Genomic DNA, 17,354 nt, shown 5'->3' with positions numbered 1-17,354 from the left:
TAGTGCATATTCTAGGAGAATACACAATGGAAGACACTGTAAACTGCTTTTAAAGATTTAAGGAGCAAACCTGAAAGAGGCGAAAATTATCTTGTGTAAGGCATTTGTTTTCCTAACTTCTATTTGATTTTTATTGCTCATTTTGAGGAAGTAGTCCAGGGAAGAGGTAATGAAGGCTTGAAATGGGTGGTGACTGAGAAAAGGAATCAGATGTAAGAGGTTTTGTGGAGAGGGATTGAGCAACTGACCCAGTGAAAGAGTAGGAATGAAGACTGAAGATCGGGGTAACTTCAAAGTAACAAACTGGAGTGACTAGGAAAATGGTAGTGCCCTCCACTGATGTATAGAAATTGGGAGGAGGGGCAGATTTATTGGAAAAGATGCTTCTGTTTGGATGTATTAAGTTTGAGAAGCTCCTGGACATCCAGGTTCATTTCAAGTAGGTTTTTTGGTATAGTCTGTAATTTAGCAACATTTTGTTGTTCCTAATGTTTTTTCTTCTTAAGATCCATTCTGATCTAATACAAAGAATGGAGTCTGTTTTTTAAAAATTTTATCAATCATTTTTATTAATAAAAATTATGCAGTATACACTTCAAGCTTCTGGATTACAAAAAATTGCATATGTGATGAAAAATTACTGAACAATATGAAATTCTGTAAAACCTAAAATTAAATTTCAGAATAACACAGTATATCAGTGATAGTCAAAAAGAGTTAAATTAGATCATAATTTTATTTACAAAAATTATCATCAATATATTAGATTACTCTCTAGGGCAGGGGAAAGGAAAGGGAGGGAAACAATTGTGGGAAAAGGACTACATGTAGTTGGAAAAATAAATAAATTATTTTTTTTAATTTGCATATAATTGGGGAAAATTAACTTTTTTAAAGTGTAACAAAAAATAATCATTAAGCATTTTTTTAAATAATCACTGTCTCAAGATTGCTACATACTAAATACTTAAGTACAGTTTTATTTCCTTAAGTTAATTGTGATAAAACCAAAATTATTTGAACAAATCTGCCTCCAACTCAAGGATTACTTCTTAATAAAAGTAAAATAGAAGACAGTTACCAAACAGTTTTAAGAAAAAAGTATCTATTTTGGGGGCAGAGCACCAACCCTTGAGTCAGGAGGACCTGAGTTCAAATCCAGCCTCAGACACTTAATAATTGCCTAGCTGTGTGACCTTGGGCAAGTTACTTATTACTTATTTTTTGTATTTTTATATTTAAGTATTTTTATAAATACCTATTACCTTAAATAAAAAAAATTTAAGTATTTTATATTGAAAATCTTGGTTAGATGGTTCTTGTCCTTCGTTATTGAAGAAGACCAAAGTGACATCTCTATCTTTGAGACAAATCCAACTCTGGCTGATCAGACCATAAGAGCTCAATTGAAAATCTACACTAAGACTTCTGGAATAATTTTATTTTATTTTAAGTTAAAAGGAAACAGTCAATGTTTGGGAAGGTAAGTTTGAGTAAATAGTTGTTGCTTTTACTCTGAGCAATATGTGAGTCTTCACACACTAATAAATTCTGTGAAAAGAGTAGTATTTCTTCACAAGATGAAATAAATGGAATTTGCAGTCTGTGCTAATTTGGGAAAGCTTAGTTTCTACTCTGTTGTCTATTTTAATATTGGCCTAAACTTGAATTGCTTCTTTACTTGGTTTTGTTTTAGAAATTCACATGACAGTAGTAAACAACTTGATAATGAATGATCCCCAAATATCTTTTTCAGTATGATGGCCATAAAAAAACATCTGAAAGTTACTAGAAGCAGATGAGCTGTTCTGGATGACTTCATTTTGTTTGTGTATATATAGATTACCTCTTTTGTGAGTGGGGAATCAGGATCAGGGTTATTGACTTGCCCAGGGTTGCACACAGTAAATTTCTAAGGCCAGGGTTGAACTCAGGACCCTCCTGACTTCAGAGCTGGTGCTGTGCTCTATCCACTTTGTCCTCTATCTGTCCTGTAGATTAGCTCTCATGATAACTGAACAAGGCTACCACCTTTCCACTCCACCTTTTCCTTTTTCCTAGAAGGAAAAATATAAACACCTTTTCTTTTTCTGGTCCAAAAACTATTCCAGTATTTGTACTTATTTCCTTATTTCACAGAAAATCCGTGTAAATTTTAGCAACTTCTTTTGGCCTTTTTTTTTTTAATTTTTCAAGGCAGTGGGGTTAAGTGCCTTGCCCAAGGCCACATAGCTAGGTAATTAAGTGTCTGAGGTGGGATTTGAATCCAGGTACTCCTGACTCCAAGGCCGGTGCTCTATCCACTGCGCCACCTAGCCGCCCCTCTTTTGACTTTTTAATATGTTTTATTTTTGCTTTTAGGTGTTTAGAAGTTTGTTTGTTTTTAATGTCACAGTTAACTTCCCTGCCTTTTTTCAAGACTTGACTCAAGCATCACTTTTTATTAAAGGTTTTTTCCCTAGGTCCCCCAGAAGTCAGTGCCTTTCCTTCTAATGTTATCTTGTTTGTACTTTGAAGGTTGATTGTACATACCTCTATCCATATATGTATATCCATTTTTTCCCTTATTAAAATGTAGGTTTCTTTAGGGCAGGGACTAATTTACTCACATATCTGTATTTAGCACAGTGCCTTGTAAGTAGAATCTAAATTAAATGGTAATTACTTGTTTAATTAGTGCAGAAAGAAGCATGACTTATCTGTAGTGTTTCCTAAAGCTGTACCTGCTATAGCAGAGAGACAGCAATAAGGAGAAAACCAGAAAAAAGCTGCCTTAAGATGTCATGTTGGAAGGGCAGCTAGGTGGCACCGTAGATAGAGCACCGGCCTGGAGTCAGGAGTACCTGAGTTCAAATCCAGCCTCAGACACTTAATAATTATCTAGCAATGTGGCCTTGGGCAAGCCACTTAATCCCATTGCCTTGCAAAAAACCTAAAAAAAAAACCCCAAAAAACAATGTCATATTGGTCCTGCCCACAGGGGCCAAGAGATTGTTTAAAAAAAAAAAGGATAAATATATGAGAAAAGCGATTTCTTCATTGCAAATATATTTTACAAAAATATCCCCAAACCACTTCAAATGTCTCTTAAATTTAGTTTAGTGGTAATAAACTAAAATGACTGTTAATTTATTAACAGGATCTATGACACGGAAACTGAGTTTATAAAAACTGTTCTTAAAAAGAAAAGCAATGAGATATAATGAAAACATTCTCAGTTTTGACTTAGAAATTTCTTAGCATGTAAACTGGGAGATTATATGTCATTTTACATTCATACCTGTCTTAGCTTTGCATCCTGAAGATATCCTTGCCATAAAGGATAAATAGTGGTACTGTTTATGGATCTGATTCCAATTTTGGATGTGGTGAGTTATGCCATGTTTTTTCCCATTATAACCAGTTTTTGCTTTTATGATAAACCTTAGATTAAATCATCTACTAGTACCCAAACTGTTTAAAAATTTATTGTCTAATAAAAATGTTGAGCATGATGTTTTTATTTATAAAGACAAATAGCTTTAGATTTACAATAAAATGTTATTGCCTTTTTAAAAAAAATTAATCACATATTTTAAAAGGCCAACATCCATATTGCAATTATTGTTAATATATCATCAGCTTAGACGTACAGATTGAGACAACCCTCTGCTTTTTCCTCATTGATCATAATTATATCTCTTAGGGGAATAGCTGGGACAAAAAACAAGTTGAGGAAATAGAATGGGGAAAGGATCCATTGACCTATGGGAATGAGTGATACCTGATTAGTTTCTATCTTAATCCTTCCTCTGTTCAGGGAGATTATTCCATTTAAAAAATTTTCCTTTCTTTAAGTGGTGAGGAGGAGTTTGGCAGTACAAACTCAAGGATTTAATCACTTAGTACCCATAGGTTGATGTAGTTTGTATTTTGTTCTTGAGGCAGAAAGGACAAACAGGGTTTCTGATCGGGGAAGTGCTGTGATCAGACCACTACTTCTAGAAGAACAAGAACTAACTCTGTTGGAAATCAGAGGGACTTAGGTTCAGCACCCAATGCCTTCTCTGGGTTGCAGTTTCACTATCCATAAAGTGAATTCCCTTCTAGGTTTTGTTTCTTTTTTTGTATTGTTATACCTTTTTTGTTTATTTTATATTATTACAATAATCTTGTTGTGAGAGTAATCATAAACCCTCCCCCCTCCAAAAAAAGATGAAAAGCCTCAAGAATAGTGAGAGAGAAAAAGTGCATTTCAGTCTGTGTTCAGATTCCAGTGGCTCTGTCTCTGGGATGTGTTGCCTTCCCCATCATAGCCAAGAGAGAAATTGCTTCAATATTTTTCCCACAGTTGCTATTGCTAGCTGTATTTCCCTCCATTCTATTCCTCCCTACTCTTGTCTATTCCATTCTCTTCTTTCATCCTGTCCCTGTTCAGAAGCGTGTTGTATCTGAGTACCCTCTCCCACAATCTTCCCTCTCTTCTATCATCTACTCACCCTTCCCTCCCCCCATTCCCCCTTATCCCATTCTTTTCCTCTCATTTTTCTCTAGGGTGAAATAGATTTCTATACCCTATTAAGTGTGCACGTTATTTCCTTTCTGAGCATTTCTGATGAGAATGAAGGCTCACTCACTGCCCCTTGCCTTCTCCCATTCCACTCCATTGTAAAGGCTTTTTCTTGAGTCTTATTTAAAATATCTTAGCCCCTTCTTCCTCTCCTTTCTCTTATTCCCAGTACTTTCCTTTATCACCCATTGACTCCATCTTTTTACTGTATTATACCATTATATTCAGCTCCTTCCTGTGCCTTGCCTATATATGCTCCTTCTAACTGTTCTTGTAGATGAGAAAGTTCATATGAGTTATTAGTATCTTCTTCCCATGCAGGAATATAAACAGTTCAACTTCATTGAGTTCCTTATAATTAGTCCTCCTCGTCTTTGTTTCAAGGAAAGTTTGAAAGTTTGAAAATCCCCTTGTTTCATTTGAAGTCCATCTTTTCCCCTGAAAGAGGATGTTTGATTTTGCTGGGTGTTTGATTCTTGGTTGTTAATCAAGGTCTTTTGCATTCCAGAATATCGTGTTCCAAGCTCTACAAGCCCTTAATGTAGATGTTGCCAGTTCCTGTGTAATCCTGACTATAGAGCCATGGTAGTTGAATTGCTTGTTTCTGGCAGCTTTTAGTATTTTCTCTTTGACTTGGTAGTTTGGGAATTTGACTATAATATTCCTAGAAATTTTTCTTTTAGGATCTCTTTCAGGAGGTGATTGGTGAATTCCCTCAACTTCTATTTTACCCTCTGCTTCTAGGATCTCAGAGCAATTTTGCTGTATTATTTCTTGAAAAATGAAGTCTAGGTTCTTTTCCTGGTCATGACTTTCAGGTAGCCCAATAATTTTTAAATTATCTCTTCTGGATCTGTTTTCAAGGTCAATTGATTTTCCAATGAGATAGTTCACACTTTCTTCTAATTTTTTTTTGGTATAGTTTTATTTCTTCCTGAGTTCTCAAAAAGTCATCAGCTTCCTTTAGTTCCATTCTGCATTTGAAGGAGTCATTTTCTTCAGAGAGCTTTTTTATTTCCTTTTCCAGGCGGCCAATTCTGCTTTTTAAGGTATTCTTATCCTCATTTGCCTTTTGTGTTGCTTTTTCCATTTGTCCTAAACTGGTTTTTAAATATGTTTTTTCAGTATTTTTTTTTGTATTTCTTTCACCAAGCTCCTGACTTGTTTTTCATGATTTATCTGCATCATTCTCATTTCTCCTCCCAATTTTTCCTCTACCTCCCGTAATTGCTTTTCAAAGTCTTTTTTGAGCTCACCCATAGCCTGAGCCCATTTTCTGTTTCTCTTGGAGGTTTTGGATACAGAAGCTTCGATTTTGTCATCTTCTGAATCTTCCATGGGACCAAAGTAATTTTCTATGGTCTGGTTCTTCTTTTTCTATTGTTTGCTTGTTTCCTCAGCCTCTGACTGATTTACTGCACTTCCAAGGCCTTGGGAGTTTTGGGACAACCCACAGGGACCTTAATTCCTCCAAGGTCTTAAGAGAGACTCTGACTGCTCTCTTGCCTGTGTTTAGGCCATCCCCTCTGCCCTGGAGCTATGAGGATGGTCCCTACTCAGCTATAATGGTGTTGTGAGGACCCAGACTGCATTCTGGATCTGAGTGTGGGCAAACAGCTGAGTCCTGACCCAGAGAGAGCAGAGAGACCTCTGCAGGCTCCTCAATCTGCTTACCATCTGTGGGCTGAGAGTTCTGGATGTGCTGGGTGGCTCTGCCGACTCCTACTGCATGTTCTCACCACAGAGCTGCTTTGAGGCCAGAGCTCTGCTCTGCACTCACTCTGGTGCAGAAGAGTTCTCTCACCACCACTTTTGGCTTTCCCTGGTGATCCCTGGGCCAAGAAGTCTAGAAACCACCCCGTCTGCCATGGACCTAGGTGCCAGGCCTGCCTGTGCTGCACTGCAGCTTTTTCCAACCCCCAGTCCCAGTGGAATAGACCTTTCCTGTGGAACTTCTAAGTTGTCTTGGACTGGGTAATTGTCACTAAGTCTTTCTGCGGTGTTCCACCCCTCTAAATTTTGGCTAGAGTCATACTTTGATGGCTTTTGGAGTTTTGGGGGGAACAAATATTTGGGAATTCCTGCTTTCATGCCACCATCTTGGCTTCACCTCCCCGCTTCTAGTTTTAATATCCTTGATCTTAGTAAGATCTCTTGGAGAATTTATTTGGAAGATTGCATGGCATAGTGTGAAAGTAGACATAATAATGGCATAGGATAGAGCATTGGAACTAGAGTTAGGAAGACCCTAGTTCCAAGTCAATCTCAGACATTGACTGATCCTGGGCAAATCACTTCACTCTGTCTGCCTCAGTTTCCTCAACTGTAAAATAAGTTGGAAAGGGACCAGCCAAATCACTCTGGTATTGTTGCCAAGAAAATTTAGAGTCAGGAACATCAGAATGACACATCCAAAAAAAAAAGCACAAAAAAACAAGCAATCCACTAAAATCGGAAGAATGCAGTAAGAAAAATGGCCCAGAAGACTTTCACAGCTCTTCAGCCACCTCACAAATGGCTAAGTGACCTCACTCTACTAAACACTGGATATTATAAATAGTTGTGCCTAATATCAAACTAGCTTCCAACAGGGATTGTTCTTGTCCTCTTAGATCTTATAAAACAGGTAGCAGTGGTCTGAGTGTTCCTACCTGAAACATACAGTTCATAGAATGAATCAACCCTGTGATAATGAGGTGGTAACATATATGCTTATCATAGATTGCAGCTGAAGGGAAAATAGATCTGTATATCACAGCAATTATTTCTCATTTAACATGAACTAGGTTGGATTTGGTCTTTAGTTTTGTGAGGAACACGGGTCTTAAGAGATAGCAGGGATGGAAATTGTGTAGACAAGAAGGGATGCATATGGCCCTTTTTTAATTCAGGGAGGCTTCCTTTTATGAGGAAAGATGGAATTCTCTGAGGTGCTGAATATACTTGATTTACAAAGAAAAACCAGAGTACAAGGATTAGCTATTCAGAAGCCCCATGTTCCAAATAGAAGGAAGAAAGTCATTCTTATGCCTTAGCAACTCAGAAGAAAAAGATGTTAAGATTTCTGATTTTTAATTCTTGATAATTTGACTAAACTCTTAGTACACAATAGTCAAGAAAATTGAAAGAAAGTGACTGGTTAACTGGTTAGAACATGAGATAAGAAACATTCCCAGTCCTGAATATTGAAAGACCCAGAGAAAGGTCTCCAGTGTATTGGACAGACTCTCCAAAGAGAATTTATAGGAAGATGTAGACAAGAACCTCCTAAGATGAGAAGCCATGGGTAGGTTGTACTGCATAGATAGAGAAAGAAGTGCCTACTCCAGTGAATCTGTCAATTTGTTGAAATATTAGTGCAAAATATATAGATATTTTAAAGGCAGACTGACAGAAAAAGGAGAAGACCACAAGGGACATCTGCCATAATCATTTGTTAGTGACTGGTTGGTTGCAGGGAGATGTGGGGATACATATATGGGTATTTCTGCTTTCCCCTATGATGTTATACTTATCATTCATAACAAAAACAGGCTAATATTTTGATCTCTGACAGTTACATGGCTGCCCGTACATGCCCTGTTCTGCAATAGGCATCTAACTGCTTTTGGTCTTGTGTATTTTGCCAGTTGACACCAGAGACCCAGCCCCATGAAGAAGAAGAACAGGAAGCCTGGGTAAATGCCTTCCTTGGAAGAATATTTTGGGACTTTCTTGGAGAGAAATACTGGTCTCACCTAGTGTCAAAGAAAATTCAAATGAAACTCAGTAAAATAAAGGTATTGTTTTCTTGCAAGGTAATATATTTTGTAGTTCAATTTCAACTTGTGAAGATTTCCCCAAAATAAATTTTATACTATAATCTCCTAAATAAAAAAAATAGAACAAAGCCAAAAGGTTAATAAACGTAGTTCCATTCCATGCCAGCTATAGGTTAAAGGTAAGTGTGACTAGTGTGGAGCAGGAAGGAGTCCCTGGGGTCAGGCTTAACTCTGCCTCACTTTCCCTATACAGTGAGGGTCTAATCAGCTCTTTTAATGCAATTTCTTTTGATGGAAAAAGGGCCACATTATGAACAAGAGGATCCATCCTGTCTCAGTCTCACTAACTAGGTGATGTTTTGGTCAGTCACTGCCCCTCAGGAGTAGCAAGGCATTGTAGAAGGCACTTAATTCAAGAAAGACCTGGGTACTCACTGCAACACTATCTCACTTTGAATTTCTTGGAAAGTTATTGAATCAAAACCTCCCTTTCCCCATCTACAAAAGAATAGTGACACACACACACACAGTGTCTGCCTCTTATGGTGGCTGTGAAGCTCAAATGCAGCAGTATACAGAAAATGTCTTGTAAATCCTAAAGCACTATATTAGTGACAGTTACATTATTATTAGTCCCTTCTCTGGCTTCAATGTGTCTTTCTGTAAAATGAAAGGTTTTGTATTAGGTGATCTCTGAGGTCCTTGCCAGCTCCAACAGTAATAAAGGATGATAAATACTTGTGGAAGAAATGTCTGATTTGTACTTTTGGTCTTATTCCTCCTTCCAAGGAGTAATTTTCTTCTCTTTTCCATGTGTAGTCAGCTCTTAATTATCCTATCTAGTTGAGGGGAGTAATAACATAGAAAATCCAAATACATGTTTGGCTTTGTAAAAATTCTTTGTTTATTACAAGCTTACATAATTCTTTTTTTTTTTTTTTTTTACACTAATGTTGAGATCCTTCTCTGCTACTTCATTAGGACCTGGAAGGATCCCCCAGGGTTTTCAGAGGCTGTGCTGATCAGCCATAAGAGCTGAAAGATACAAACAAGGTGGACAAACTTTGAGTGAGGTCCAGCAAGACTTGGATCAGGAAGGAAGAAGGGAGGCTTATACCTCAGCCCTGCTTTTTCAGTAGAATAGGGGTTGTTCTCTACCATTGTTGATCAGTATTTCTTTTGCAGCTTGAGTGTGACCATGCTATTACTTTCTGTAGCACTTTAAGGTTTGCAAAGCACTTTACATACATTATTACATCTGATGCTCACAACAGCATTAGAAAGATGTTGTTATTATCTCCATTTTACAGATGGGAAACTGAGGAAAATTGAGATTAAAGGACCTGTATGGGGTCACACAGCTAGAAAGGATCTAAGGCAGGATTTGAACTCTAATCTGACTTCAAAAGTCTATGGTCAGCTAGGTGGCAAGATGGATAGGGCACCAGCCTTGGAGTCAGGAGGACGTGAGTTCAAATGTGACCTCAGACACTTAATAATTACCAAACTTTGTGACCTTGGGCAAGTCACTTAATCCCATTTCCTTGCAAAAAAAAAATTTCTAGCACCCTATCCACTGGGCCACCTGGTGACTCCACTTTTGGAGAACTGCCCATCCCCATTTGACAGATGAAGAAATGGAAGCTCTGAAAAACTAGGTGACTTTCCTAACATCACACAGCTAATAAATATTTGAAGTAGGATTCAGACCCAGGTTTTACTGACTCCTCAGTCATTGTCCTATCCAGCTTTTCACTAAGATCAAGAAAAGTGGTCTGGGTAGGGCACTATTTGGGTTTTGATTTTTTTTTTTAATAAATCAGTGACATGAGGACAAAATCACTGGGATTCTGTTTAATTTAGGTTTAAGAACAAGCTTTATTTATTACAGTATTCTACAAAGGAATAGCTTATAGTTAAATCACTTCTCATCCTTGGTGTGTGGAAGATGTCTTTTGATCTTGAAGTCACTGATGTTTGGGCTGAGCAGGGGGAACTAGAGAAGGAGGGACAAGTGTAACAGTGAATAGCAGTAAAAATAAGAGTTCAACAACCACATTGATTCCTTTTCTCCTTTTGGGAGAAGGGTGAAAACATTTTCATATGAATCTTTCTCACATTGCTGCCTTTCTGGATATATATCTGCAGACCAAAGGGGTTCATTTAGCTAATGAGTGAGATAAGAAAAGGGGGGCTATCTTGTAATATCCTTTTTTTTGCTCCAGTGGAAATTTACTACTAATATTCTTAAGAGGAATGAGGGGGGACATTTTTTCTTATTCTCTAGTAATTGAACAAAAGCATTAAAATGATATAATTGGGGAAAATGTATATTAGGCTGGGAAAAGAGTAGCATGATGCCTAGAAGAAACAGGCTGTTGCAAACAACCTAAAATCAAATCCTGAGTCTGACATTTACTCCCAGTATGGGTTTGTCAAGTCACCTAATTGGGAGAATTAGGGATTACCTTGGTTTCCTCATCTGCAGAATGAAGGGGTTGTTCTAGATGACTGCCTGCCAACTCTATAATTTGATCCTTATCTACATTGTGATGCTGCATGTTACCTACCACCTGAAATGGAAGCCCTTCCAGCCCTTGATGGAAGAAGCTGAAATACTATGTGTTCAACCAGAAGTACTATCATCTTAAATTATGGTACTTCAGAGATTAAATGGACATTATAGGCTAGGCCTCCAATATTATCTCACCATTACATGGGTGCTCTAGATCAGGAGTCTGTAATCTGGGATCTGTTTACTGGTTTTTCCTAATGTTTTGATAACCATATTTTATAATAACTGATTTTCTTTGTATTTATTTTATTAATTTAATAATAATATTCTAAAAAGAGGTCAAAAGTTTCACCATGCTGCCCCAGGGGTCCATGACACAGTCTTGAACTCTATAGTTTTTAGCTATCTTTTTTTTTTCCTTAGGTCCTCTTAGGACAACTAATTAGTAAGCAGGAAAATGCCTGTGTCCAACAATGAGCCCTCCTAACTGCTCTACGGGGAAAGTGTCACAAAGATCAACTCCTCTGACCACTGAGCATTTGAATGGACAGGTTTCTTCTACAGGAACTGAGACTACATGAGGGAAATATTCAATGCCAAATACATGTTTGTTTTCTTACTGATACTGGTCAGACCAGGAAATGTCTTTTAAATTAGTGCCTCACTTTAACCATTTTCCTAGATAGAATGCTTATAACCCTGTCACTGAAAATTTACCTGTGGGCAAATATCCTCTGAATCTTCTTCACCCCTGCTGTCCCCAACCCATAAGTTCATAGGGAGTTTGATGCCTCCTTATCTTACCAAACACTGGAAAATAATGGTTAGGTTTTTTAACTTGTCTCCTTCCTTGTCTACTTCCTTCCTAGCTCCCATACTTTATGAATGAGCTAACGCTGACAGAACTTGACATGGGGGTAGCTGTGCCAAAAATCCTTCAGGCCTTCAAACCGTACGTTGATCACCAAGGTAATTTTCAATGGAATGCAAGAGGTGATGGATGTCTATGCTGGCTAAAGGATTTCTGCGTGAGCATCAGATTGGATAATAACTGCTTGTATTTTAAGGAAGTAAAATTTCTCTTTTTGAAAGAAACATGTAGGCTTCTTAGCTACTTAGTTATTTTTGATACTAAGACAAATAAGCTTCAACTTTAAAAATATCCAGGCCCCCTCAAGTTGAAGGAAAACTAAATGTCTGATTTATTTAACATAGCATTTACAGTTTTTGCATCCATTCTTGGAAAAGGAAAGAGAGGAAAGAGCCAGATGTTAGTAAAAGGCATTTTTCATAATGATGATGATGTTCATGATGATGATGATTTAGCAATGGAAGGCAACATGCATGATGGAAAGATGGCCAGCCTTCAATACAGGAGCCCATGTGTCCATGTCCTACTTAGGAGACACATAGGAGCTGTGATCAGAAACAAGGCATTTAGATTCTCAGTGAAGGTGGGCAACTCTCTATTGTTTAAATTATTTTCTATAATGCTAAAAATTAGCATTTATATTTTGAAGTGTCTGTGTGAACATTTTTCAAAACTTAACTAAATCAGGTGCAATAAGGTTTATTCCCTGTATGGTGTTTGTTTTTCTTCAGTTCTTGTAGCTGTTTATTTATAATGCTTCCAAAGACAGACATATTTTGTCGTGATTGTTATTGCAATTGTAAGCTAACCAAAATCTTAAAATAATATATGCAGTTATTTAAAATATAACTTCATTTATTTTGTGATTTTTATTCCCAAAGATATTGAGAAACTATAATATAACAAAATGTGTTCATGCATATGAATAATGTGATTCTAAAAAAAAGCATGTCAGTTTAGCCAAAAGTAACCTTTTAAGCAGCAATAACAGTGCATGTATACAAGGAAATAGTTATCTTCCACAATAGTTATCGTCTCACCTTCCAGGTGAGGAAATTTCTTTCACTAATGCAGATCCACCACCTGTTCTTTGAACGGTTAATTGTCCTGAGAGAGGTTGTGTGATTTTTTTCAGGGTTTCACAGCCAGTATTTGTCAGTCAGGATGGGAGGCCAAGACTTCCAGAATTGAGTCAAGTTCTAAACTTGGTAAAAGATATATCTATCAGTTAATCACAGTGTCTTTATCTTAAGGCTAAGATAATGCAAGAAGCATGTTTTTTAAAAATGCATATAAAACATGTGCTTCAGATTTTTCAGCAAAGTTCTGTTTTTTTCAATATTAGCTTTTTTTAAAAATTTTTTTATTTATTTAAGGCAGTGGGGTTAAATGATTTGCCCAAGATCACACAGCTAGGCAATTACTAAGTGTCTGAGGCCAGATTTGAATTCAGGTCCTCTTGACTCCAGGGACTGTGCTCTATGCCACCTAGCTGCCCCCGAAAAGTTCTATTTTTACTGAATGTTCTCTTTATAAATGTATATACATGTAGATCTAAATCTTTTGTGTTGCATTTAAAAAACAACAACAAACTTCCAGAACTTGATTTCATATTTTCTGAAACTGTGTGCTTCTTTTTAATTACTAGCAACTTCCAGTGGGGAGAGGGCCAAAGAAAAGGAAAGGAAAGGTCCCACACTGGCTAGCATTTAAATAGTACTTAAGTTTGGATAGCATTTTATGTCATTTGATCCTCATAATATGCCTATGAGGTAGATACTATCCCCATTTTACAGATGAGGAAACAGGTCCAGAAGAGTGACCACTGTCACACATACACATAACTATCTGATATGAACTCGAGTTTTCCTAACACCACCACTCTACAGGCCACTTTACTCCTTGTCTGAATTCTTATTGAACATATAGCATGTAAAAATTGTCCTTATGGTAATAGAAAGATAGGTACCAAGTATAATTTGGAGACTAGATTGTTTCTTAACATGAATTGTCTAAGAAATTAATCCTTCTTTAGAGAATTGTTGGACCTAACTTTGAAAATGTAGCTTGACATTTGGGAAATTATGACATAAGGTAGATAAGACTTTTAATTGGTCAAAGAAGAAACAAATCCCTAGGGATCTGGTTGATTTTCTATATCTCCTTCCTAATTGATATTCCTTTTTTTATTAGACAGATTGCTCAAGAGTGATTAGAGGATTAGATTTGGTTTTAGTTCACAATTGGAATATTTGATCCAAGGTAGAGAAAGTATCCTTTCTGAATCAGAGAGAGGTTTTTGAATATGAATAGAGATAAAGTCTGCAACTGACCCTGTAAATTCTGACTCGTGGGGTATATTCATGTTGGAAGAGAACAGAAAACTGACCCAGGTACTGAAATTGAAGTCCATAGATGACAGCAACAGGGATCTGGACAGGATGGAGGAAACTTTAAAGGAAGAGATATGGTCTTTGAGCAGTCAAGGTAAAACGAGGATTAGAAAATTGCAGTGGGTTTGTGGGCCATGTGGTTACAGGTAGTAGTGGATTACCTCCTTTTCTTGTGCCTGTGTGCTAGGGTGTGAGAGGAAAGAGCAATTAGTCAGCCTCGGTGCCATGTGATCTTTGTCTCTTAAGGAAGAAACTGAGATAGAGAGAAAGCCCAGGTTCAAATGCCTTCTCTTCTGCTTATTTCCTGTGCAATGTTGGACAAGACATTTCTCCTCTTGAGGTCTCAATTTTCTTAGCTATACATATGAGAGAGGTGGATAGGATCATTCCTAAAGCCTCTGCCAGGTCAAAATATATGTTCTTAATGGATAGAGCATCAAAAAGGATACAACAAGGGGCGGCTAGGTGGCACCGTGGATAGAGCACTGGTCTTGGAGTCAGGAGTACCTGAGTTCAAATGTGGCTTCAGACACTTAATAATTACCTAGCTGTGTGGCCTTGGGCAAGCCACTTAACCCCATTGCCTTGCAAAAACTAAAAAAGGAAAAAAAAAGGATACAACAGGACTATTACAGGTGACATAGGCTGCAGTTCCTCAGTTCAAGTCTGCTGCTACTCCTTGTATGTCCTTAGGAAGTCACAAAGACCTCTAGCACAGTTGATTGCCATGCTATGTTGGAGCATGTACATTTTGTCATCTGGCTACTAATGATTTGTGTGACCTTGAATGAGAGATGACATTTCTGATAATTTCTTCTGTGGTGGTATGGTAATATGATGGTAGTGGACATTGAGATCTCACTATGGGAACAAAGGGAATAACTGGCAATAAAATATATGCTTATTAAGGTTGCTGTCTAAAGACCAGGATGATTTTTTGGGGTACTTGCAGTCATTAAAACCACCAGAGTTGTGGATGAGATTGCCTCTTTCATGGGGTCTTGTTACAAATAATGGAGTGTGAGGCTTTGGACATGGGAAAAATGGTTATAATCATTAACATTTATTAAGTTCTGGGGCAGCTAGGCAGCACAGTGGATAGAGTACCAGCCCTGGATTCAGGGGGACTTGAGTTCAAATCCAGTCTTAGACACTTAATACTTGCTTAGCTATATGACATTGGGCATGTCACTTAATCCCATTGCCTTGTAAAAAAAAAACCCCAACAAAAAAAGGTCTTTTTATGGTTTCCCCCCACACTTTACCTCTGTTATCTACCCTACAACCTTGGGAATTAGGTTGTTTTGTTGTTCAGTTGTGTGCAATTCGTCATGATCCCATTTGAGGTTTTCTTGGCACAGATCCAAGAGTGGTTTACTATTTCCTTCTATATAAGGTATAGATGAGGACTCTGAGGCAAATGGGATTAAGTGACTTGTCTAGGATCATAAAGTTAGTGAGTATCTTAGGCAGGATTTGAACTCACAGAACTTCAAGGCTAGCACTCTATTCAATGCACTTCCAGCTGCCAACATGATGGTCTCATCTTGTGTAGATAACATTCTTGTGTTAATACACCTTGAAGATTCCAGGAGAAACTCTACAATGGTTATAATGCTAGGTTGATTAAATCACTTATACAGAAAATGGAAAAACAATTGATTCTCTAACTGAAACTTTTTATATTGTTTGATTGGAGACAGCTGTAGGCTGGTGGTTGAATGCTGCATAAAACACCCTTCACACTTGTAAGAGCTTTAAAAAATAATGTTTACATATGTTGAGTAACACTTGATTTCATGTTAGTTATTCTGTTCATGAGATGTTCTTAAATTCTTTAGTTCACGTTCTTGTTCTATTTATCCCAATAGAAAGGCAGCCTTTCTTGTCATTGTTAATTTTGTTGTGATTCATTCCAATTCAGCACACGCTGACTCACCAGTTATATAACCAGTGGAGCTCAGCTGTCAGAGCCACATGTGATCACATTTTCAGGGTGCTTTTCACCTACTGTATTAATGTCAGTGAAGAAATTTGGTCTTTATTTGCACCTGGTTTGAAAATGGAAAGGGAAGAAAGTTATTATAGTCATTGGAGTGTCTTGCTGGAACTCATTACTATTTCCTTGTACTTTGAGAAAGTAGAATCCATAGATTTAGAGCCATAAAGGACCCCAGGGGTCTAGTCTAATACCCTTCTTTTACACAGAGGGTAACTGAGACAATATCTTTTATTAAAGATTCTTTTTTTTTTTTTTTTTTAGGTTTTTGGGATTTTTTTGCAAGGCAAACAGGGTTAAGTGGTTTGCCCAAGGCCACACAGCTAGGTAATTATTAAGTCTCTGAGACTGATTTGAACCCAGGTACTCCTGACTCCAGGGCCGGTGCTTTATCCACTACGCCACCTAACCGCCCCTATTAAAGATTCTTAAACTAAATCCACTGGCTAATTTCTTTTTTTCCTTTTTAAATTAATTTTTTCAATTACATGTTATGGAAGTTTTTCAACATTTATATACTTGCATATTTATAAACACTTTTTATCACCCTCACTTCCTACTCCACTCCCCCCTTGTGACAACCAGTATAGTAAAAGTTGTATATATTACATTTGTGTTTAACATGTTCATATATTCACTGACTTATTTCTTTAATATTTTAATAAATTTGTGATCTCATTAATGTGAGTATCCCTCCCAGTGGTGCAGATCTTTTTTTTTTGTTTGTTTTGTTTTTAGGTTTTTGCAAGGCAAATGGGGTTAAGTGGCTTGCCCAAGGCTACACAGCTAGGTAATTATTAAGTGTCAGAGACTGATTTGAACCCAGGCACTCCTGACTCCGGGGCCGGTGCTTTATCCATTGTACCACCTAGCCGCCCCAGTGCAGATCTTAAAGGTCACACCTTGGCATCCTGTGTACCTCTTGTCCAGAGAAGCATTGTGGAATAGTGAAAAGAGTTAGGAATATGAATTCAGATTCTGGCTCTGATATTCACTGCTGTTTCAGGAAGTTACTTGACTGCTCTGGGCCTTAGATTCCTCTTCTGTAAAGTTCAGGGTTGAGAACTAAGTGGTCTTAAAGGTCCCTTCCAGTACTCAGTCTATGATGCTCTTCTTCCTGCAGGGGAGCTCAAGGCCTTCCCCTGACCCTATTAAAATCCAATGGGTATCTATGTAATACATGGGGCTCACCATTGACCCTGTGTCCCATTACTGTCTCTATTTGACAGCAACTCATGCAAGCAATTTTATGGGAGGTACTGTCTT

General features: G+C 37.5%; 1 protein-coding gene across 5 annotated transcripts in view; it reads left to right on the top strand.

The window, feature by feature from the left end:
- The window catches only part of TEX2 (testis expressed 2), a 166,914-nt gene that overhangs the window by 121,669 nt on the left and 27,891 nt on the right, over window positions 1-17,354 (top strand). For all 5 annotated transcript variants that reach the window (XM_074224486.1, XM_074224483.1, XM_074224482.1 and 2 more), the window contains exons 6-7: window positions 8,179-8,328; window positions 11,695-11,794. In XM_074224486.1, the coding sequence (XP_074080587.1) occupies window positions 8,179-8,328; window positions 11,695-11,794 (250 nt within the window). The remainder of the gene's footprint in view (window positions 1-8,178; window positions 8,329-11,694; window positions 11,795-17,354) is intronic.

The sequence above is a fragment of the Macrotis lagotis genome, chromosome 2 (genome assembly GCF_037893015.1).
Source record: "Macrotis lagotis isolate mMagLag1 chromosome 2, bilby.v1.9.chrom.fasta, whole genome shotgun sequence".
NCBI classification, from domain to species: Eukaryota; Metazoa; Chordata; class Mammalia; order Peramelemorphia; family Peramelidae; genus Macrotis; species Macrotis lagotis.
The sequence above is the reverse complement of the archived record's forward strand: the minus strand, read 5'-3'. Positions and strand labels throughout refer to the sequence as shown.